Below are 23732 nucleotides of genomic sequence, written 5' to 3'. Positions count from 1 at the left end.
CCCTGTCTCTCAATATTGTTTATCTATAAATGTGACTTCTTTGATTTGGTTTTGATCTGGTTATAACATATTACTTGTTCCTTCATTTAATCATGAGTGAAATTTTTTTTAAAAAAAACATACATTTAAGTTTATCTGCATGAAGTTTGATTTCTGAAAAAATGGTCCTTTCACAGTGCCTGATTACCAATTCTCCCACATATTTATTTAATTCACAGATCTTAATTCTTTTCTTTTCTGCTTTTAAATAGATATTTTCACTTTAACAGTGGCCACAGTCTATGAAAGATAGGAGAGAAAAGATGGAGGAACGTTAGCTAGTAAGTGTCAAAATACAATTATTACAGGAGGAACGAGCCTCAGTGTTCTAGAGTACCAGGCTAGTTATGACATATTTTGAAGTATAGAGCCTGCAGGTCCTCATCATGTATACATGCTAAACATTTGAAGACATTCAAATGTTTTCTCGTTACATGTTACATGTTACATTTATCAAATTATTGCATTACAGATATGTACAACCATTGATCATGATATTCCAATGGACCAGAGATAGATCTATGTGAAACTGAGGAACATGAAAACTTGTAGGCATATGGCTCCTCAAACATTCAACAGGCTTCTACTAGAAAGAGGGGATGGGGCCACTCCCCACTTCCTCTAACAGCTGTCAGTCAAAGGAAGACAGATTTTAGATCAAAAGGAAAATGAACTTGCTAGTCATCAGAGCTATCCAGGACCAGATGGATTGCTTTGGGAATAATGCCTTTTTGGGATAGGGCATGTGTATGGGGGTCTGGATACCCTTTTGATAGGATGCTGGAAAGAATAGATTGAAAATTTTAGGTTGCCCCTAGTTACGAGCACCAATAATTCAAAGATACAAAAACAGAGGTAAATATCCTTTCCCCTATCTCTGGTCTCCATTTCTACCATTCTCTTACCTAAAAAAAAAAATCCCCAAGCCCTTTCTCGAGTTCTGCTTGCATCCTGATAGTCATTCTCTCATTTATCCTTTAACCTACACACGTGTCTTTGGTTTTTGTTTCTGGTGGGGGAGATCTGGCTTTCTCATCGTTAGCTCTGTGTCACCTGGCTGCCCACCAGACCAGAGCCAGATGGAACATCTAGAATTTGTCCTCTGGGCCTGGGGACTTCTAGTGCAGCATGCTGTGTGAGTGACAATCAGGTCACTGGTACGTGGCTACGAGACAGTGTGGCTGGGGTGTTACTGCCACCTGACACCTTGTCTGGGACTGTAATCTAGTAAGAACTCAAGACTGTAATTAATGCCATATGCAGATTGTCGAATGTCATAATAAATCTGCCTATGATGGCTTCTCATGGGCATTTTCTGACTCTGAATGCTAAGCTTCATGAGTCCCCGTCACCATTTTCTAGGCATATCATTATTTTTCAGGTTACATTTTGCAAGAGGAGAGACACCAATTAGCACAGAGCTGGTTAAGTTTAGACCAGCAACTTCATTATACAGCACGCCTCTTGAAGGCTTGTAATTATGCAATTTAAAAAATTGCCAAAGGCAGTTCCTTGGCATAGATAGATAGTTGCAGTCCACAAAAATTGTTTAATATATTTTTTGCCTTAAAAAAAGATAAAAAAAAAATAGACTGGATATGGTGGTGCAGGCCTATAATCCCAGCCCTTGGGAGGTTGAAGCCGGAGGATCACGGCTAGCCTCAGCTTGGTTTATATGGCATTTCAATTCCTGAAGTGTATTGGAACAGCAGGGTTTACCTTGGGTCTGGAGACATGTTAAGCAGGCAGACAGAAGGTCGTATTTGTTGCAGTGGAAGGGAAACCCGTGTTCTTTTCTTGTGAGGATCTTTATCCTTCTCAGATGCTACTGTCACAGGTCATGTTGTGGATTCAAAGGTCTTGACAGCTGGTCCTGAGTCCTCACTCGGGTAAGGGTGGGGATCTGTTACCAAGGCTCTGGCCTGTAATCCTGAGCCATGTATTGTAGCATGAGCTTCAAGGCCCTAGAGAACATTAGATCACCCAGGAAGACAGTGAACAGCAAGTCCGTGGGCAGCCAGCCGTCTCTCCTCATCGCTGTAGGAAGAGATCCTTTAACCTAAGAACTTCCACCATGTGAGCTAGGGGTCCCAGAGCCACCGCCAGCCTGGCTGAGCAAAATGACAAGTATGGAGTTGAACTTCATTCATTGTCCAAGGCCAAGGTTCCCACCTGCTCCTGCCCCCAACTCCTGTCTGGGAGCCCTAGCCCAGGGCTATCCCACTCAATTTATTATTGACTTCATCATTATCACTTACCTCATCATTGCGATTCACTTCTGTCATGATCCCTTAGTTACAACTAGGTGTGGCTGTTTCCTCTTCTAGGAGATGGGTGGTGAGTCTATCTCTTTGTGGGACTTTAGGCTAGTCTATCACTGCTAGCTCTAAGGGCATCCACATTTGAAAATTCTCTTATTTTTCATATGAGTTTGTAACATTCATAAATTATGTACCCCAAAGACTATTCTCTTCATACCTTAGGAAGGCCATCCCAAGAGAAGCATGATGTCATTTTTCTTTTCTTTGCAGTTTGAGTGTATATTTATCTTTTTGGAGGTGTCATGATTCTGAAAATCTCGGTGTAAATGGGATTTTTGTTAACTGTGTCTCGTTTCACCACTCGCTGAAGTTTTAGATTAAACTTCTCTCTGGTGGTCATTTAGAAAGTGCTCCTAATGACCTGCTCTTACGTTTCACTGTTCAGTAGTGAGTGATCTGCAAGTCGACTCTTAATTTGCTAGCGATTGGATATTTTCCATGTAAAACATTCCAAGACAAAGCAGAGTTTTACAATGTCATGGTTTCTACTTGCTCAGATCAGATGCATGCTTCCCAAATGTTCTTTGATAAAAAATGGGGACAAGTGGGTGTCAGGAAACCTGGGCTTTAAGCCTGACTTGGCAACTACCTTGGAATAGAATCAGCATCTGCAGACAGTTGACCCCCAGCTTCATACTCATGCTCTTGGTCTAGGGAAGCCACCACTAACAGATCAAGATAAGATTCCCAGCCAGGCTCACCCCAGCCTCAGAATTCTTTCCACGATGTCTTTCTAGTCAGCCCCCCACTAATTCATTAGAGTTACTATTTCTCTTTGGTGGCTTGTCTGTCCTTTGGGGAAGGAGTAGAGCACTCAAAACTTTGTGGCCTTAAAACAATTTTGACTTAAGGTCCCATAAGTTCTGAGTTCTCTATCTTGTCATTTTCATCCTGAGGTCCCAAACACTGGTCAGTTCTTCCAGAATTCAGCAGGAAAAATAAAATTCCACCTGTGGCTGTGGACAGCTAGAGGAGATTTCCTCGATGCTAGGATGCACACAAGAGCTGCTTGTGACAGAAAGATGCTGTTGATTTCTCTTTGGTGGCTTGTCTGTCCTTTGGGGAAGAACTACAGCACTCAGGACTTGGGACCCTTAAAACAATTTTGTTTTAAGTCCCTTAAGTTCTGAGTCCTCTATCTTGTCGTTTGCCTCCTGAGCTCCCAAACACTCATCAGCTCTATCAGAATTCAGCGTGAAAAAAATTGGACCTGTCAGGGCTGTCAACAGTGAAAGGTGCTACCATGCACATAGGAGCTGCTTGTGACAGAAAGATGCTCTCTATTTCACTTTGGTGGCTTGTCTGTCCTTTGGAGAAGCAGTAGAGCACTCAGAACTTGGGTCCTTAAAACAATTTTGTTAGCCGGGTGCCCATGGCTCACGCCTGTAATCCTAGCTACTCAGGAGGCTGAGATCTGAGGATCATGGTTCAGAGCCAGCCCACGCAAGAAAGTCCTTGAGACTCTTTTTTTTTTTTGGTGGGGGGGGGGGGGTCCAGTCGTGGGGCCTGAACTCTGGGCCTGGGCGCTGTCCCTCAGCTCTTCAGCTCAAGGCGAGCGCTCTACCACTTGAGCCACAGCGCCACTTCCAGGTTTTTTTTTGCTTATGTGGTGCTGAGGGATCGAACCCAGGGCCTCGAGCATGCAAGGCAAGCGCTCTACCACTGAGCCACCTTCCCAGCCCCCTTGAGACTCTTATCTCACCAATAAACCACTAGAAAACCAGAAGTGGCGCTGTGGCTCAAGCAGTAGAGCGCTCACCTTGAGCTGAAGAGCTGAGGGACAGCGCCCAGGCCCAGAGTTCAAGCCCCACAACTGACCACAAAAAATTTTTTTTGTTTTAAACTGGTGAGCTCTTTCAGAATTGGGCAGAAAAAATATTCCACCAGTGGCTGCAGACTGAGAGAGTGCCTTTCTTTGGTGCTAGAATGCACACAGGAGCTGCTTGTGACAGAAAGGTGCTATTTCTCTTTGGTGACTTCTCTGTTGTTTTGGGAAGAGTAGAGCACTCAGGACTTGGGAGCCTTAAAACAAGTTCCGAACACTCTATCTTGTCGTTTGCATCCTGAGCTCCCAAACACTTCACAACTCTTTAAGAATTGGGTAGGAAAAAAAATTCTACCTGGATAAGGAAAGGGGATTTCCTTGGTGCTAGGAAGCACACAGGAGCTGCTTGTGTCAGAAAGACGCTGTCTATTTCTCTTTGGTGGATTGCCAGTCCCTTGGGAAGAATGGAGCACTCAGAACTTGGAGGCCTTAAAACAATTTTGATTTAAGGCCCCCAAGTTCTCATTGCTCTATCTTGTCATTTGCAACCTGAGCTCCCACCACTCGTCAGCTCTCCCAGAATTGGGTGGGAAAAAAATTCATCCTGTGGCTGTGGACAGTGAGAGGGGCTTTCATTGGTGCTAGCATGCACATAGGAGCAGCCTGTGACAGAAAGAGGCTGTCTATTTCTCTTTGATGGCTTATCTGTCCTTTGGGAAGGAGTAGAGATCTACAACCTCCGGACCTTAAAACCGTTTTGTTTTAAGGCCTGCAAGTTCTGAACGATTGTCATTTGCATCCTGATTTCCACGTTCTCATCAGTTTTCCCAGAATTGGGCAGAAAAAAATTCCACCTGTGAATCTGGGCAGGGAGAGTGGGTTTCATCGGTGCTAGCATGCAGACAGGAGCTTCTGGTGATAGAAAGATGCTATTTCTCTTTGGTGGTCTGTCTGTCCTTTGGGGAAGGCATAGAGCACTGAGAACTTGGGGGCCTTAAAATTAATTTGCATCCTGAGCTCCCAAACACTGGTTATCTCTCCCAGAATTCTTCAGAAAAAAAGTTGGACCTGTGGCTATGAACAGCAAGAGACCATTTGGTCGTGTCAGGATGCACACTGGAGCTGCTTGTGTCAGAAAGATGCTATTTCTCTTTGGTGGTTTGTCTGTCCTTTGGGGAAAGAGTAGATCACTCAGAACTTGGGAGCTTAAAACAATTTTCTGAGTGCTCTATCTTGTTGTTTGCACCCTGAACTCCCAAACACTCATCAGCTCTCCCAGATTGGTGGGAAAAAATGGACCTGCGTGGCTCAGGACAGTGAGAGGGGCTTTTGTCAGTTCAAGAATGCACACAGGAACCGCCTGTGTCAGGAAGACGCTGTCTATTTCTCTCTGGTGGCTTGTCTGTCCTTTGGGGAAGGTGTTGAACACTCAGAACTCTATCTTGTCATTTGCATCCTGAGCTCCCAAACACTCCCAAGCCACTTCAGTGGCTTGTCTGTACTTTGGGGAAGGAGTACAGCTCTCAGAATTTGGGGGCCTTAAAACAATTAGTTCTGAGTGCTCTATCTTGTCGTTTGTACCCTGAGCTCGCAAATCCTTGTAAGCTCTCCCAGAATTGGGCTGGGAAAAAAATGCATCTGTGGCTGTGGAGGGCAAGAGGGCATTTCAGCTGTGCCAGCATGCACACAGAAGCTGCTTGTCACAGAAAGATGCTGTCAATTTCTCTTTAGTGGCTTGTCTGTCCTTTGGGGAAGGAGTAGAGCACTCAGAACTTGGGGGCTTTAAAACAGTTTTGTTCTGTTGCTTTCCATCCCCACCTTCCTTCCTCCCTGGCATGCATTTATGTTCCTTTAAATTGTCTTTTCTATTTCTTATTCTTTTGCCAGTTGTGGTGGTGGTGGTGGTGGTGGTGGTGGTGGTGGTGGGAATTGAACTCAGGGCCTCAAACTTGCTAAGCAAGCTCTCCCTCACTTAAGCCACACCCTCAGCCATCTTTGCTTTCAGTCGTTTTCAGATAAGGGCTTTTGCTGGGGGCTGGATGACAATCCTCCTACTTGGTCTCCCAAGTTGCTGGGATTACAGATATGCACCACCAGCCCAGCCCTGAAGGACATTCTCTGTTTCTTTAAATTAGTCATTCAATCAGCAAGTACTTAGCTATTATAAGCTGCAGAGTAGAGCCTGGACTGGACCCGGTGCATTCATTCACCTGGGCCAACTCCCCAGCCCAGAGCTCTTTTCCTGATGACTGATTCCCCCCTCCTGATGCAGCTCAGAGTGACTTCAGCATGTCTCACTGTCCCAGAGGCGGAGAGAGCACCATGGAACTGCGCTCCGTTCCAATGAGGTCAGCTGCTTAATACCGTGGCCATTCCTGTGGAAAGTAGCCTTCTCAAAAGGCCCAAAATAACCCACTGCCACAGCCCTCCAAGCCCACAGCAGTGACGCCCACACCTGCATGACTGTGACAGACACACAAAGACTGTGACCAGCGAGGGAGGACCTGGGGGGGGGGGGGCCCACAGGCCTGGTCCTGGGGGGACCGCCAGTCTCCTCCCTGCTTTTCTGTGGCCAGAGCTCCAGGGAGGTGCTGCCTGGATGACAGAGGTGTTCCACATTGCCGGCTTGTTCCTTGAGATGGGGGTTAGGGGGTCTCAAACCACAATCCTCCTACCTATGCCTCCCAACAAGCTGGGATTGCTCACAGGTGTGCAGTCAGGGGGCTGGGCCTGGGGACAGGCTCTTACAGAGGTAATTAAATTAAAATGAATACATCCTTGTAAAAAGAAGAAAGCAGGCTGAGGCACAGGGAGCTCTCTGGAGGGCGGAAGGGGAGGGGTCCCCAGGGAGTCAGGGGTGCTTGGGTGTCTGCTGGTTTTGGTATTCTCCATCTTCTCCTCGGCTGAGCACCCGAGCCATGTGTGGACAGATGAATGAATTGATACCCCATCTGCCAGATACTGCCCCAGGGCAGCACCCACACACACGCACATGTGCACGCACACACCTGTGCTCATGCAGACACACGCACAGGTACATACATACTCATACACAATCACATGCACACACAGGTACATGCACACACAAACACACACACACACACACACACACTTCTGCCCGAGGCTGGCAGGGGAGAGGCCACGCAGCAGGCGGAGCCTCCTTGTCTGTGAGAAGGTGGCCAGAGGACTAGGGAGGCCAGCAGCAGGGGAGTGAGGACAGATCTCAAGGAATCCAGGCCGGCCAAAGGCAGAGCTGCATACACCGGAAGTCGGCTTCGCACCCTGGACGAGGTCTGCTCCCTCAAGCTTCTATTCGTGTTGAGGGCAGAGGGCAGGGCGGGCTGTGCGCGTGGACTTGGCCAGGTCCGGGTGGAGGGCTACGTACCCGGGGTGACCTTTCACCCCAGCAACGCTGTGCAGCTCGCTGTCTGCTGGGGAGAAGCCCAGAGGTGGCTTCTTCTGGATGGGTGTGTTCTGTGTCATGTTCCACCCGTGTGGTCAAGGCCTGCTGCCCCTCACCCAGGCCACGGCTCCACGTGGGCTTTCCATGATGACCCTCGCTGCCCTCGCGGACAGTTGGCCCAGAGAGCCCTGCTCTGCCCTTTCTCGGCAGCCGCTGGATGGCAGTCTAGTGCTCTGGACTGTCTGTAAGTCTGAATCCGCATGTCCTCTGTCCCCAGGACCACATCCCTGTCACTGAGAGCAGCTCAGGAAGCGGCACCGCACTGGCCCACGGTGGCATGCGTGGGCCAGGTTTCTCCTGCCCAGCACGCTGGTGAGAGGGTGGGCGCCTGCCGGAGTCCTGGAGAGCCCATGATCACGCTGACAGTGGGTGGCTTCACAGGGCCTTGCTCCTGCAGAAGGCCCCGGGACCTCTGAGAAGTAGAGGAATAAAAGAATACGGTATAAAGGGAGTGGGAGCCCTTGCCAAGCCCAGACCCAGAATCCCAACCCTGCTTTTAAAGTGCTTGGACATGGTGAACTCATTCTATAGCACTCCTCATCCTCTGAATGGGGAAGCGATCAGTTTCTTTTTTGCATCATTGCCAAGTGGGGTTGTAAATTCTGCAAGAAAAATGGTGAAGTATATGACCAACAACTTCTTGCTTCTCAAAGCAGCAGAATGACTCTGTGTCTCTATCACCAGGACATAGCAAGAGCTTCTCCTAAAAACAGAGTTTCAGAAGTCACAGCACTGAAGGACTCAGATTGCGGCTGTGGTGATCTCAAAACTCAGGTGAAAACATCACATATAAATAAATATAGGAGCAATGCAATAGAATACTAATCAGCCACATAAAGAAATAAAAGCTGGTCATTTATAATAACAGGGATGAATGTGGAGGGCATTGTATTATAGGCCAGACAACCAAAACACTACCACAAGGTCTCACTTGTATGTAAGATCTAAAATGATCGATTTTAAAGAAATAGAGAGCAGAGGTAGGAACTGGGAACAAAGATGAGGATCACAATTAGACTTAGACAGCCCAGGAAAAATAGTTACAACTTTGTCTCAAAAAACAAGGCAGGGGGCTGGGAAGGTGGCTCAGTGGTAGAGCGCTTGCCTTGCATGCCTGAGGCCCTGGGTTCGATTCCTCAGCACCACATAAGGAAAAAAGGAAAAAAAAGCCAGAAGTGGTGCTGTGGCTCAAGTGGTAGAGCACTAGCCTTGAGCTGAAGAGCTGAGGAACAACGCCCAGGCCCAGAGTTCAGGCCCCACGACCGGAACCAAAAAAAAAAAGCAAGGCAAGTGTGTAGTGGTACATGCCTGTAATCCTAGCTACTTTGGAAGGGCAGGGGGGAAGACAGAGTCCCAGGCTAGCCTCGTGCAAAAACCCATAGAATAGCCCAAACCGTAGAATGTTTGACAAGTAACTTCAAGCCCTGAGTTCAAATACCAAGTAACATGGTGCAGGGCCGGAGAGGGTGGGGGAGGGGGAGAGGGAGAGAAAGAGAGAGATTGAGCAGAAAGGTGGTTTCCAGAGCCTAGGGTAGGGGAGAGGTTGATCAATGGATATGAAGTTACAGTTGGGGAGGAGAGAAGTTTTGGGGTGCTATTGTACAGTAGGGGGGACTTTAGTTCTCAAAAATGCATTATTAACTGGGAGAGAGTGAGGGAAGGGTTGATATTATCCAGAAAGAAACATACTGGTTACCTGATTACATAACTGTAATCCCTCTGCATATCACCTTTCTGATGATAATATATAAAAAAGAATGGATTACATATTTCAGAACAGCCAGGGGAGAGGCTTTGTAGCCCTCCTTCTGCTCACCATCCACCACGAGCCCATCCACGCTGACAGGAGCCTGCACGGTGATTTCAGCTCAAGCAGAAACCTCAGGCTTCTAACCCTGTGGCCAAATAATCCTTCCTCCCTTCACAAAAAAGAAAAAGAGAAGAGTTCTCTCATCACAAAAGAGGATGCTCCGCGTTTAAAGTGGGCTCACACCCGTCATCCTAGCTGAAGGACTTGCCTCTCCCCTCTTGGCCCAATCATTTTATGTGTCTAAAGATGGAGTCTGAAAGATCAACCTCCACCCTATTGTCCCAGGCCCATACAGACGCCAGGCAAAGCCCACGTATGTGCCAACTTGTTTGATGTGCAGGCAAGGCAACCCACCAAAGCCTGGCTGTAGACATCCCATTGTGGGCCCAACCGAAAAGCCCCCACCTCCCTTGACCTGGTGGCTTTTTCCTTCACCTCTGCCTCCTGCCTCGGACCTCCTATAAAAACCCAGCTCCTTTCCAGCTCTCTGGTACCACCTCCAAACCTGTGGGAAGGTCTGTGCCCCTGGCTGCTCCTCCATAAACGGCCCTCACCTATTGATGACTGAGTCCTGCCTGTTCCTTTTCCCTTCTCCATTTTCCCAACACTCACTACTCGGGATGAGATCTGAGGATCACAATTCAAAGCCAGCCCGGGCAGGTAAGTTCATGAGACTCTTATCTGCAATTAACCACCAAAAAGCCACAAGTGGTAGAGTGCCAACCTTGAGCAAAAAAAAGCTAAGGGACAGTGCCTGGGCCTTGAGTTCAAGCCCAAGTATGGACACACACACACACACACACACACACACACACACACACACCACGAGGTAAACTGTTTACAACAGCTCTCTCACTGCAGCCTCAGGACCAACACTGGAAGGAACTGTAGAACATTTGTCCACCTGCCACCTGCTGCCCTCGCTGCCCGGGCAGCCACGTGTAACCTGACTCTCCTCCTGCCCCAGGCCCCACAGCCCAGCCATTGCAGCCCCCACCCAGGCCTGGCCTGACAGGGCGCCCCACGTCCTGAGCGCTTCTGGGAAGGTAGGTGCCGTTTCTCCCGTCCTGCTGAGCCATTTCTGTGGGCATCCATAGCACCCTGGCCAGGGGGCAAAGGGCAGAGGACCCCAGGCCTGCACCCCACCCTCTCTATCCCAGCCACATCTTCCTCTTTGTCACATTCACAGCAACTGCACACAGGAACTGCAGCAAGGCGCACAGAGCCATGGGTAACGCAGCCCTAGAGATGCGGCGAGTGACCTGAGCACTCCCCAGGGCGGACTGGCAGCCTAACCTCAGGGCAGCCTCCATGCTAGGAGCCCATGGTCAGCCCTGGGAGTCTGGGGGAGGGGGAGGGTGGAGGCACAGCAGCAGGCTGGCTCCCCCCGCCTGCTCCTGGACAGGTCTGCACACTCCCCCATTCCACACAGGTCTGTCCCCTGGAGCGTGGAATCACCCAATGAATACTGCAGCAAAGGGAACCAGGCAGCTTCCTTCCCCTCTCTTGTTTTCAAGGTTCTGCATTTGGCCAAAGTTCTTCCCCCTCCCTCCATCCTCCCCCCGCCACACACACCTCCAATCCACCTGTCTCAACCAGAAATTTTTTTCGTTGTTACCATAACACTTGCTTATAGAACATTCCAGCGACAGGAGAGGACAGCATAAGATGGAAAGTCAGATCCTACTCACTCATCATCACCACACCACTGGCCTCCTCAGAGAGGACCACTGTTAAGAATGTTGGGGTCTCCTTCCAGGCCTTCCCTAAGTGAGAATACAACAGGTTGTTGCCAGGTGCTGGTGGCTCACGCCTGTCATCCTAGCTACTCAGGAGGCTGAGATCTGAGGATCACGGTTCAAAGCCAGCCTGGGCAGGAAAGTCTGTGAGAGTCCTATCTCCAGTTAACCACCAGAAATCTGGAAGTGGCACTGTGGCCCAAGTGGTAGAGCGCTCGCCTTGAGCTGAAGACCTCAAAGACAGTGTCCAGGCCCAGAGTTCAAGCCTCATGACTGACAAAAAAATAAAATAAACCCAGCAGGTTTTTCCCAGAATTGTTTTTGTCCTCCAGAATTGTCGTCAGTGGCTCATCGGATTCGCTCTCAGGGAGCTGTCAAAGAACACAAAGGGCCAGACAGGAGCTGGCTGTTGACAATCACATCAGAAAAGCCCCTGATGCTGCTGCTAACATACGATTTTTCCTCCCAAATCCTTGCTCGCATTCTATGGTGGTGTTGGCTTGGAGAAAAGCTCCTGAGCAGCGTGAGCTCAGTCCCTATGGTTTAAAGTCAGTCTGTTTCCTTTCCATACCGCAGATCAGAGCTGATCCCCGTCGTGAGGTGCTCAGCGCAGGCAGCTTAACCCACCGTGGTGTTTATAGGCAGAGACAGGATCCAAGGCTGATGGTTTTAGGAGTGCCTACTTCTCCTTCCCCACTTCATGCATTAATCAGCTCCAACTGCCCTCTGCTGGTGTGTTATGGAACTGTCTTGGGAAAAGACAGGCTGGATTTAATTACTAATCACCAGGCTGAGATCACCAGCTGCACTCTAAGTCACCTGTGCCCACCTGAGCACAGGCAGCTAGGATACCGCTCTCAGATCTGTCCCTTACGTCTTTTCACTCTTCCTTAACATCTGCGCCATCTTAACGTTGTCAACTCGCAGGAGATTTGCTCAGTGCTAAGTCCACAGAGGCAGCTTTGGAGGAGGAGAGGGGGTACTGAGCCTACAACCCGGTGGATGGATGTTGATCTAAAGTTCTCAATCTTTAAGAGATGTAAATGTTAATCTCCTCAATCTGATCATTGTACTCTGCAACATGTGACAAATGATCATTTTCCTCTCCCACAGATTTGTATAATTGAAACATTATTTTTTTAATTCCCTTGCTGGCTGTGTCTTGATATGTCACCACCTGACACGTTGCTTTGCATGAAAGTAAAGGGCTCAGAAAGGTAAATAGAAAGCGCTGAATCGCAGGACACACAGATAGGTCAGCTTGGCCTCTGCTGTGCCTGGTGAACAAAAGGTTGGTTTCATTGGGGAAAGAAGAAATTCTGAAAGTTGTGTGGGAACAAGTTCATTGCCAGCAGCCACTGCTGCTGGATGGCGCTTGTCTTAAAGCCACGGCAGGTGTGCAGTTGATATGGCTTTTGGGGCCTCTGGAAGCAGGCGTTGGTCAGCTTCGCGTGTTCCCGGTGGCTTTGTGGCTGTTTGGTTACAGGTGACAGGGCTGGCTCCAGAGTGCGCAGTCTCTCCCCCGAAGGGCACCAGGGAATGAGCTGTGCTCTTAAGTCTACAAAGAGCAAGATGCCAGCCTGGACTTGCTGGGCCAGCAGCTGGTGGATAGCACAGACAGGGAGGGGACAGATAAAAGGACCCAGCTCTCGCCAAGGGCACTTGGTAAGAGGAAGCACTGTCAAATAGTAAGCCCGCCTTATTCGAAGATGACAGGGGATGTAGATGGTGCAGAGATCAATAACGACAAAAAGAATTAAAAAAAAAAAAAAAGTAATTACACAGCTCCACTGATAGGAGGACGCTGGGTCTCAGCTGTGTTTTGGTGGGGTGTGACTGGCAGGCACACTTTCCCTTCATTTTGTGAAATAAATCTCCCAAAGTAAAATGTGTCTAGCAGGCTTAAGTGATAGTTTTAGATTTGTTGGAAGATTGCATGTCTTTAAAGTTGGGGGGGAGCATTATGAGGAACAATGAATGAAGCACCCACAGTCCAGCGCTGAGCTCTCTGCACCCCGAGCATTCGTGGGTTTTTGTCAACCAAGGTCCCCTTGGATACAGACGCAATGGCTACCAAGGATCTACCACCATTTATATACCATGCAATTAATTATTCACCTGGTTAAAGCATGTACCACCTATTCAAAAAAACACAAAGAAGATTTTCTTTTTATGTACTTAGGTTTATGAAATCCTATTGAAAACAGAATTATTCACGATTTTTCTTTGAAACATTTTAAAAAATTTCTGCACTGCTCTTTGTACAGATGTATCACCTGGTATCTGTATAAATGTGAGGGACAGTTAATAAGCACCTTCAGTGGTTTCCACAGCTTCAGAACTTATGTAAAACATCTTAAGATGAACCTAGTAACAAGAATAAAAACAGCCACAAAAACTATACATGGGGGTCAGTACTTGTTATAGAGAGCTTGATATGTAAATGATAAATACCAAAAAAAAAAAAGTGAAAGTCAAGGGGCTGGCTACATACAAGACCCACATGTTCCCCAACTCTCGTGATTCTTGGGGGTACAGTTGTCTCTCAGAACAGCTTCCAATCCTGTAAGGTAAGATTGTCTTCCAGGTGCTCAGGTCCTCCTGAGCATGGGAGAGAAAGGCGAAAGCAGGGGCGATGGAGAGGCTGAGTGTGGGGGGCCGGCAGTGGAGGGGGGGCTCTCCACCCGAACCAGGGAAATTCTTCATTCATAAGCATTCTTCAGTGCAATGGACTGGCTCATCTCTGGGGTTATTTCAGGATTTCCTCCCTCCTTCCTCCAGGTTTTCCACCCCTGTTCTCCATCAGTCTCTCTGTGAAGCTCACACTAAAGCTTCTGCACTTCCTCACCCCCACGTTCTACTGACCGAAACTCCTCAGCTTTCAATCCACCATCTCCACTGGCTTAAGACTCTGGGAAGCAACCAGAAAGGTCAGTTCTAGAAACACCCCTGTGACCATACCAACACGGTCCCCTGAATTAGCCCAATGAGCAAAGGTCTAGAGCATCAGGAGAAATGCTCAATTAGAACTTTCTGGACTGTATCTTTAGATTAAAAAAAACAACAACAACAAAAACTGCCAACAATGGCCAAGCTAGAGGGGTCAATGAAAAAGCAAGTTCATGTCTAAAAGTGTTCTCAGACACAAGGCCCGGGAGGGGAGGGTGGGGAGGGCAAGGTAGCAGGCCACCGCGGATGGCCCCCACGAGGAGGCTGGACATGGGTGCCAAGAGCAGGCACCGGACACCACATGCCGAGATGCAGGTGCTCTGGGCAAAGGGGAAGCACTCGGTAATGTTTGGCATAATTTAAGCTGTATAAAAACGGTGCCCTAGGCTCAGACATCTTCCTCTGTATCTTAACATTGCTTCGACTTAACTTCCTCCTTCTTTGACTTAAGCCTTTAACAATCTAAGCATTCCACTGAAATCCCAATAGTCTATCTGAGGGGTGACATCAGGAGGACAGGGCGGGGCGGGGCGCGATGGAAAGGCCAGGCATTCCGCGGCAGGGATCCAGAAAGGATGGAGGTGTATGGGGTAGAAGGCTGGGAGTACAGGGAAACCAGCACCAACAGAGTCCCGGAAGGGTAGTGCCCTCCTTCACTGCCTTGTCAAGGCAGGCCCTGGCTTTTATGCTGAGCTACTGGGCTGGTGAGTGCATTAGCATAAAAGCTGAGCCCAGAAGGCACCAGAAGGCACCGGAAAGGATGCATGTGGTCCGTGGAGGGCAGCCAGGAGGGGGCGTGTGTGAGGACGCAGGAGCCGGTGCATCACGTTCACTCCAGACTCCAGAAGCTTGTGTGATCATTGGAGTCTGGCCCTCACATGGGGGCGGGGACACCCAATGAGGAGGGGTGGGGGGAAGGCTGTTGGGCCCAGGCTGGGCCTAGTGGTCTCTCTGCTGCAGGGCAGTTTCTGGTCCAGACCAAGTGTCCTCACGTGGGGTGTGGCATGAAACACTTGGTGAGGAGACAAGGCACTCCGTCTTCACTTCCGCTCGATACAGTCGACGCCCACAGTGTTGTCCGGGCAGCTGCAGGTCCTGCTCCCCGGGGTGGCCAGGCAGAGGTGGGTGCAGCCACCATTGTTCACAGAGCAGTAGTTGTGGCCTAGAGAAAGCAGACGTCAGTCCCGCCTCTCCTCCCACCCTATCCCAAGGCTGGCCGTCCAGAGGGAGGGACTTCCTCACTAACCCCACCCAGGGTTCTAAGAAGCCAAGGGAACAGGGATCACTGTGCTAAGTACTCGCCATCCTGAGCTCTGTCACCTTGTCACTAAGGCGGTTGGGCAAGGCCTCAGACTCCTGCCTTGGATGCTCTACGGACTCAGAGGCTAAGCAGATCACAGGGAGGGCCCCCCAACTGTAACAGAGCCCTGAGTTCTGTCTATGAGGAAGGGTCTTCCTGTGGAGGCCAGGCTAAGCTCAGATTCATGATCCCCCTAGTCTCAGCCTGCTGAGGGCTGGGATTACAGATGTGCGCCACTACTCTTGCCTTCACAATCTTTCTTTTTTGGTAGTCCTGGTGTTTGAACTCAGGGCCTAGGCAGGTGTTACATTGCTTGTCCCATCCACAGGGTTAGAATTTCAAACACAAAGTCCTCCTTCTCTAGCTGGCAGTCCAGCCTCACAGCGATGGAAATCAGGAGGGAAGGCAGATTAAGGAGACCCACAAGAGGCAGCCTGGCAAGAGGCTTCTGCCTGTAGCTCTGGGTGGCCTCTGTGTGACTTTGGGCCATGGCCTTCATTTCCTCATCTTAAAACAAATATAACAACTGGGCACCAGTGGCCTGTAATCCCAGCTGCTCAGGAGGCTGAGCTCTAAGGATTGTGCTTCAAAGACAGACCGGGTAGGAGAGTCCATGAAACTCTTATCTCCAATTAATCACAGGAAAAAAAAAAAGCCAGAAGTAGAGCTGTAGCTCAAGTGGTAGAGCACCAGCCAGGAGAAAAAGGAACTCAGGGACAGCAACTAGGCCCTGAGTTCAAACCCCAGAACTGGCAGAAAAAAAAAAAAGGAGGAGGAGGAGGAGGGGTTAGGGGAGGAAGAGGAACAACAGACACAATAATGACTGGAAATGGAGCTGGGGCTCATGTGGTCGAGCGCCAGCCTTGAGCAGAAAGGTCAAGTGATAGCTCAAGGCCCAGAGTTCAAGCCCCAGTACCTGTCTGGCCTGTCTGGCCCTGAGCCCACGGACACTGTGACCCTGCCCAGGACTTCATGTCCTCATGCTGCGCTGTCAGCTGTCAGCATGCAGCTCCGGGCCAAGGACATCGGCCGCCACCCCAGGTCCCCAGGGGCGGGGCAGCAGTGAGTTACCTTGGGGACACTGCGCTAGGGCCATGGTGATGCCATAAGGCCGCGTCTGCTTGTGGGGGTGGAAGGCGTCAGTCTCTTTGGAAATGGCGAGGTCCACGGCTATCACAGAATTCCTGGAAAACAGCTGGGGGGAGTCAATACACACCGTGCTCCCAACAGCTGGAGGAGGGCCTAGAGGTGGTGGACAGGCCTGGCCTGGCCACCCTCCCTCCTCGGAAAGGGGGGGAGCGGGGGGGGGGGGGCCAGAGCCTGTAGTGCTCCAGATCTCAAGGAAGGCTCAACTTCCGGTTCCAGGCAGGCCCGGAGCTTTCACCTCCTCTGCCCAGGTCAAGAAGAGGCCTTGGCATGAGCCTCTGGCCCTCCTAGGGAGCAGCACAGTTGCGCTCAGGGAGCTCCCTGCCCCTCCCCCCCCACCCCCACCCTAGCCTTCTCCCCTGTCCCCCAGCCGTGGAGGCTCTCAGCGCAGGAGGAAGGCCTGGCCTCCCAGGGCAGCGGGTGAGCTGCAGCCCCCAAGGCGCGGCTGACTCACGTCTTCCAGTCTGTGTAATAGAGATTCTTCCCGTGGCTGGTCACAGCGAAAGGGTACTGGAGGCCTTCGAGGGCCCTGTGGCTGCCGGGCCGCTCCGGGTGCAGGCACTCTGCCCGATGGGTGCCTGTGGCCGCAGACAAACCCCTCACTGTTCACCCACACGCGGGCCCTGCGTGCCTCACAGCTCCTCGCTCAGCCTGCCGCGCCTCCCCCCTGCAGCCTCCCACCTGCAGCATGCATGCATGGACTAGGGACACCCAGCCGCTGCACACTGCTGATGACTGTCGGCCTGTGCTTGCATCTCGGGGTTCAAACCTTACTCCCTGCCCAGCCCCACAGCCGGCATCTGCCCGTGTACCCACATAGCATCAGGACTCAGAAGAGACGTAGCAGACTTACACCGAAGGGAATGGGGCTGCTTCCCCTGATGGGCATCCTGCCCCCACATCCCAGCCTGAGGGACACCCCGGGGTGTCGCTCAAGGCAGAGCAGCTGGCAGTAATTGCCTCTAAGTCCTTGGAGGCAAATGGAGCCATGCATGGCTCCACCACCTTCCTGCACTGCCATCTGAAATAAGGGCTGGCCAACTCTGTGTGTGTGCGTGTGTATATGTATGTGTGTGCGTGTGTGCATGTACATGTGTGTGGTGCATGCATGTGCGTGCATGTGCATGTCAGAACTCGGTCCTGAACTCAGGGCCTCACACTCTTACTCGGCTTTTTCACTCAAGGCAGGATCTCTACCACTTGAGCCACAGTTCCACTTCCAGCTTTGGGATGGTTTACTGAGAGACTCTTAGTTTTGTCTGCCTGGGTTGGCTTTGAACTTCCACCCTCAGATCTCCTGAGTAGCTAGGTCTAAGGTCATAAGCCACCAGTGCCCAGCCTCAGCTCTTTCTAAAAGGTCCACACAGTAATCATTTCCATTTTGCAATGTAAAAAACATCCCGAGCTTCTAGGCTACGCAAAACACAGGTGGCGGGTTAGATGTGTGTGGGAGCCTGCCACCCCCCGACTGCCATGGAGAAGCTCCCGACAGCAGGAAGCCTCCAGTCACCTGCGTCCACCCAACAGAGCTGAGATGAGAAGGGGTCGAAGGTCAGGCCGTTGGGCAGGCCCAGATTGTCCTGCGCGAGGATCCTGCGGTTCCTGCCATCCATGTAGGAAGTTTCGATTTTGGGATTATCTCTGTCCCAGTCTGTCCAGTAAAGGTTCCTGGAGGAAAAAAAGGAGGTGAATGGAACAGGAATCCTGACAGTTTAAAAGTTTAGGAAGGGAAGTGGTGCTGTGGCTCAAGTGGTAGAGTGCTTGCCTTGAGCTGAAGAGCGCAGGGACAGCACCCAGGCCCAGAGTTCAAGCCCCACGACCAAAAAAAAAAGTTTAGGAAGAACATTTTTTTGTGTGTCTGTGCCAATCCTGAGGCTTGAACTCTTGGCCTGTGTGCAGTCCCTGAGTTTTCTTGCTCAAGGCTAGCACTCTGCCCCTTGAACCACAGGGCCACTTCTGGCTTTTTTCTGAGTAGTTTTTTGGAGATAAGAAGCTCAAGGACTTTCCCCACCTGGGCTGGCTTTGAACCACGATCCTCAGATCTCAGCTTCCTGAGTAAGCTATGAGTAGCTAGGTGTGAGCCACCAGCGCCCAGCAGAACATTTGCAAAGAACCTAATGCAGGAAGTGGAGGTGTGGCTCACGTAGTAGAGTGCCAGCCTTGAGTACAAAAGCCAAGCAAAAAAAAGGATGAGGACCTGAGTCCAAAACTCAGTACTGCCACAAAGATAAAGAAAAGAACCTATGAGAAGGAACGGGAGGCCAGCAAGCAGCGAGGTGGACGGGATCTGGAGGTGACAGGGTGAATTTTCTTTGACAAGAATCCTGAGATTTAGCACCTGGCCCACAGCTGTTATTCTGCTGCCAATAAACCCAGTTCTCATTTTCATAACTGACATGGGATACTCCAAAAAAGCTGCCAACCACATTAAAACCTGCCAACGGACAGGGGCACACGGCAGGCCCAGGGAACCAGACTGGAGCGAGAAGCGGGCATTGGCAGAGGCGGCATTGGGGTCCCTGCTGCCCGGGAGGCGGGGCTGTGAGGGGACAGCCTGGTCCCGGGCAGGCTGCAGGAAGCCACCAGAAGGCATCTGCAGGATGCTGGGGCAGGGGAGGGGGGCGGGGAGGGAAGGCTGTCGCAGGCAGGAGCCAGATAGCATGTAGGTCACCCTGATACTCTTTTGGGGCTTTGCACAACCTGAGTTTTGACCTGCATCCAACCCACACAGAAGATACCCATTTCTGAGGTGTCCGCTGACAGGGTCTCTTGTAAGAGATCTGAAAACAACAAGGCACTGTGCTCTCTGGAGCGCTTGCCTGGCCCCTCGCTAGCTCGCAGGACACCCGAGGTCACCCACACCCTGTACTCGCTCATCTCAGGAGAGGAGCAAGCTAGACTTAGAACCTCACTTTGGAGATTCCTAAGGACCCGGGTGCCAACAGAGCAGAGCAGAGTACACACGCACACCGTACCCTCTCACGGGGTCCACCACGATGCCCCTGGGATTCACCAAATGCGTCTCGAACAGCACCCGGCGTTGAGTGCCATCCAGCTTGGAGACTTCTATCCGGTCCAGGTAAGAATCCGTCCAGAACAGGTTCCGGCCAAGATGGTCCACAGCAAGGCCCTCCGGACTTCCCAGATCTGCACCAAACGCAGAGCAACTCTGGTTTTCTAGGTATTCCTTCATTTCTGAGCAGGTGAGATGAGGCTCATTCTTTTTCCTTTTTTTGTGGAGTTAAGGACAGGGCCTGGGGCCTCGGGCACGCTGGGCAAATGCTAGAGGACACTTGCTGATTACACAGTGCTGTGTCCTGGGTCAGTCCTGCTACTTGGAGAAAGCAACGGGGGGATGTGAAGGGCTTCCTGATTATTGGACAAGAGAAGTAGATCATGACACCGATGAAAGACGGCTCAGACTTCAACACATGGAAAAAAGAGGAGCCCATGTTTCTGAGTGCATGAAATCACCACAAGGCAGTGAGGTCCTGCTGCCATCATCCGAACCCCCAGGGAACAACAATCTGGGCTGCGCAAAAACAGACATTCATTGCAAGTTCTCTCATTCTCCCCTGCCCTCCCCTCCTCGTGATCTTTCCTCTACAAAAATCAGGATTTAGCTTCATTTTGTTGTTAGTGTAACAGGCTTTTGCTTGGAACGCAGCTCAGTGTGCTGCAGGTTCTGGGTGATTATCAGCTCCCAGAGCAACAGGAAATAGCAGGTGATGAACTATTCCCTTCTTCCTCTGTGTTTTGAAAGCAAATCACCACAGATCATAGCAATCACATTTTTTAAAGAGACAAAGAAGAGGCAGAAAGGCGTCCTCAAACTTCTGCTCATTAAGCCAAAGCATGAAAACTAGCCATCCACTTCCAAAACGTGATTCAAATCAGATCTCAGTGCAAAGCTGGACAGAGTCCATTCGTCCTCTGCTGATCCCAGCTCTATGGACTCTAGGGCAGCGTGATATTCTTGCTCAAAGCAAGAATTATTCCCAAATCAGATGAGTAATGCCTTAGGCTACAGAGGAATGCTGACCATTTTCCCACAGGAGATTTTTGCTGCAGTGGTGGTCTGTCCTCTAGATCAAATGTGCTGTACAGAACAGCCTTGACTTGAATGGAGAGCGACAATCAATGTACATATTTATTTAGCTCTTGGCTCACTCTTTTTTCTGAGCGCACAGCCATAGATGTGTATGTACAGTTTTATTTACTTATTGGCTGTGGCAGTACTGGGGCTTGAACTCAGGGACTGGGAGCTCCCTGTCCCTCAGCTTTTTTGCTCAAAGCTGCTTCTCTACCACTTGTGCCACAGCTCCATTTCTGGAGCTGGTTAATGAGAAATAAAGTCGCAGGGACATTCCTGCCTAGTCTGGCTTTGAGCCTCAATCCTCAGATCTTATCCTCCTGAATAGCTAAGAGTATGGGCATAAGCCATGAGTACCTCGATTCACACATTTTTAAGTTAAGGTTACATGTGTTTAAATGTTCAAGTTAGAGTATACCAAAGCAGCAGAAAGTTAAACATCAGTAACCCAATGAAAATCCAAAATTGTGTGCAAAAGTTGATCCAGGCTGGCTCTTCCTAGGCTATCCAAGCAAGTATGGGGGTGGGGAGGCAGGACAGAACTGCCCCCATCCTCTCCCCGCCCACCCACCATGTTACAGTTGAAACAATAATGCTTTAACTGGACAACTGTCTTGGGAATAGACTCCAGGCTCAGGGTCATTCTTGGTCATATACTTAAGACCATCCTGACTTTTATCTCCACCTGCTTTGCCTTTGGGAAGAGTCATGGAACCGACTGAGAATCAACTTAAGTCTCAGCCGCCAGTGGAGGCGTAGAGGTGGAAACTCCAGAGTGAGTTTGCCTTCATTGCTTTCAAAGAAAGGTGCTTGTCTTCATTATATTATCCCAAGGCAAGTGGCAAATGTCAGCTACATTGTCCCTGACTTGGTAACCCATGAGTGGCTGAGGACACTTTACTGGAGTTGGGAAGGTGGCTCTGAAGCAAAGACCCTGGGCCCATACTCACACTCTGTAAGCAAACACCCTCTCTTCCTGCCCATGGGGCTGAGAAGGTGAGATTCTGCGCCTACCTTGTCTAATGATGGTGGTGGGCTCTCCACCATGCAGGCTCGCTCTGCCAATGGAAGGCTCGGAGATGTCTGTCCAGTAGACCATCTTATCCACACAGTCAAAGGCCAGTCCAATGATGACTTTCTCCTGCAGGCCAGGAAAGGAGTTGAGAAGGGCCCGCCCCCAGCGTGTGCGTATAATGATGGCAACAAGCTACGCACACTTACCTGTCTCTGGAAAGTTTTATACACAAAGTATCTTTGATTCATTTGAACATCGTATCATTGTGTTGTGTGAATTCTTTATATGGTTCAAATAAGATTCCTATCTATTCACCTGTATGTACAGTAACACATGCTATGGACATTCTCTTTCATCTGTAGTTCACCTCTTTATTTTTTTTTAATGGTGTTGACTTTGAAAGGTAGAAGTTGTAAAGAATAAAAGGCATAAATATTGGGAAGGAAGAAGTAAAATTTCTCTAAAGTAATGACCGTTATCCTGGGGAATCTATAAGCTATTGTAACTAATCAGCCAAGCCCAGTGGTGCACGCCTAAAGTCCCAGTTTCTTCAAAGACTGAGGCTGGGCCAGGCACCAGTGGCTCACGCCTGTAATCCTAGCTACTCAGGAGACTGAGATCATGGTTCAAAGCCAGCCCAGGCTTTTCCAATAAACCCCTAAAAAAGCTGGAAGTGGCACTGCGGCTCAAGTGGTAGAGTGCTAGGCTTGATCAAAAGAAGCTAAGGGACAGTGTCCAGGCCCTAACTGGCAAAAAAACAAAAAACAAAAAAACTGAGGCAGAAGGATCACTTGAGCCAAGGAGTTTGAGGCCAGCCTAGAAAAGAAAGTGAGAACCTATCTACATTTAAAAAAAAAATCACAAAAACACTTTTAAAAACCTCACCCAAACTATTACAATGACTGAAATGACTGAATCTATAGCAATGTTACAGGACACAATTATTTCTGCATACTAGTAAAAAATAAATAGAAACTTCAAAATCAATGTCTATTTACAGCCAGGTACTGATGGCTCACACGTGGCTCACACCTGTGATCCTAACAACTCAGAAGGCTGAGGTCTGAGGATCACAGTTCAAAGCCAGCCTAGGCACACAAATCCAAGAAACTCTTATCTCCAATTAACCAGCAACAGAAGTGCAGTTTTGGCTGATGCAACCCAACAGCTGTAGGCAGACAAGACACAGATCCCATGGAGCCATAGGCAAGGCCTTCAGTGTACACACACACACACACACACACACACACACACACACACACACATATCCTATATGAACCAAGGGAGGGGCCCACAGAGGGACACTCAGGGCCATGTGGACGAGGCCTGGACTGGGGGTCCTGCCTGGACCGGGGGTCCCGCCTAGACCTGGGCTCCCCATGGCCCCAGGCCCACGCTTACCGGGACATGCAGCAGCGTCTTGGCTTCCTCCTTCTTCATGCTGCTGCCCTCCAGAGGCAGGTGCCCGATCTTCCCAGCCTGGGCAAAGAGCAGGTGGGTCCCGGGGGGCAGGGGTGTGACGGCGGTGGGCAGAGCAGGCCTCTGGTGAATGGGAGGAGGCACCGTACTCAGACCTAGGAGGCAAGGAAGGTCAGACAGTGGAGGCAGGGATTGGGGGGGGGGCACAGAAACACAAATGTTCACACGCACGTGCATGTGCGCGCACACACACATGCACACCCACGCATGCACCCACAGCCCCGGGCATGGCCCAGCCACACAGCGTCTGTGTTTTCTGTCTGGAAGAGCCAGAGGCTGAAAGCCTAGCCTGGGAACGGGTGTCTGTGAAGAGGGTAAGGCAGCCGGCGGACCAGTGGGTGGGAACAAACGGCCAGCTCCTCCAACAGAAGTGACTCGGCCCAGCCAGCCAGGTGCACATCCCACCCCCAATCCTAGCTACCTGGGGCCCCCTATTCTCTCTCTCTCACTGCCAACACTGATTTCATGGACACTCTTATCTTCCTGGCTGCTTCCACTTTCTGGATCGCAGTCTCGGCCCCAAACCCCATGCTCTTGGCCTGGCCCTGTTCCCCCACACACACCCCTCCACTCTCCTCTGAATGCTCCATGTACACTGTGTTCCTGTGGGACA

The 23732-nt window shown here is 50.2% G+C and overlaps 1 protein-coding gene across 1 annotated transcript in view; it reads right to left on the bottom strand.

Moving 5' to 3' along the window:
* Positions 1 to 13304: 13304 nt before the first annotated feature.
* Nid1 (nidogen 1) overlaps positions 13305 to 23732 on the bottom strand; it is a 51761-nt gene continuing 41333 nt past the window's right edge. The window contains exons 14-20 of the mRNA XM_042686132.1: positions 23042 to 23214; positions 21640 to 21766; positions 19508 to 19679; positions 18043 to 18200; positions 16987 to 17110; positions 16458 to 16570; positions 13305 to 15248 (exon numbers count right to left, since the gene is read on the bottom strand). Coding sequence (XP_042542066.1) covers positions 15127 to 15248; positions 16458 to 16570; positions 16987 to 17110; positions 18043 to 18200; positions 19508 to 19679; positions 21640 to 21766; positions 23042 to 23214 — 989 coding nt within the window. The 3' untranslated portion in view covers positions 13305 to 15126. The remainder of the gene's footprint in view (positions 15249 to 16457; positions 16571 to 16986; positions 17111 to 18042; positions 18201 to 19507; positions 19680 to 21639; positions 21767 to 23041; positions 23215 to 23732) is intronic.

The sequence above is a fragment of the Dipodomys spectabilis genome, unplaced genomic scaffold, assembly GCF_019054845.1.
Source record: "Dipodomys spectabilis isolate Male_0828 unplaced genomic scaffold, ASM1905484v1 ptg000096l, whole genome shotgun sequence".
Lineage (NCBI taxonomy): Eukaryota > Metazoa > Chordata > Mammalia > Rodentia > Heteromyidae > Dipodomys > Dipodomys spectabilis.
The sequence above is the reverse complement of the archived record's forward strand: the minus strand, read 5'-3'. Positions and strand labels throughout refer to the sequence as shown.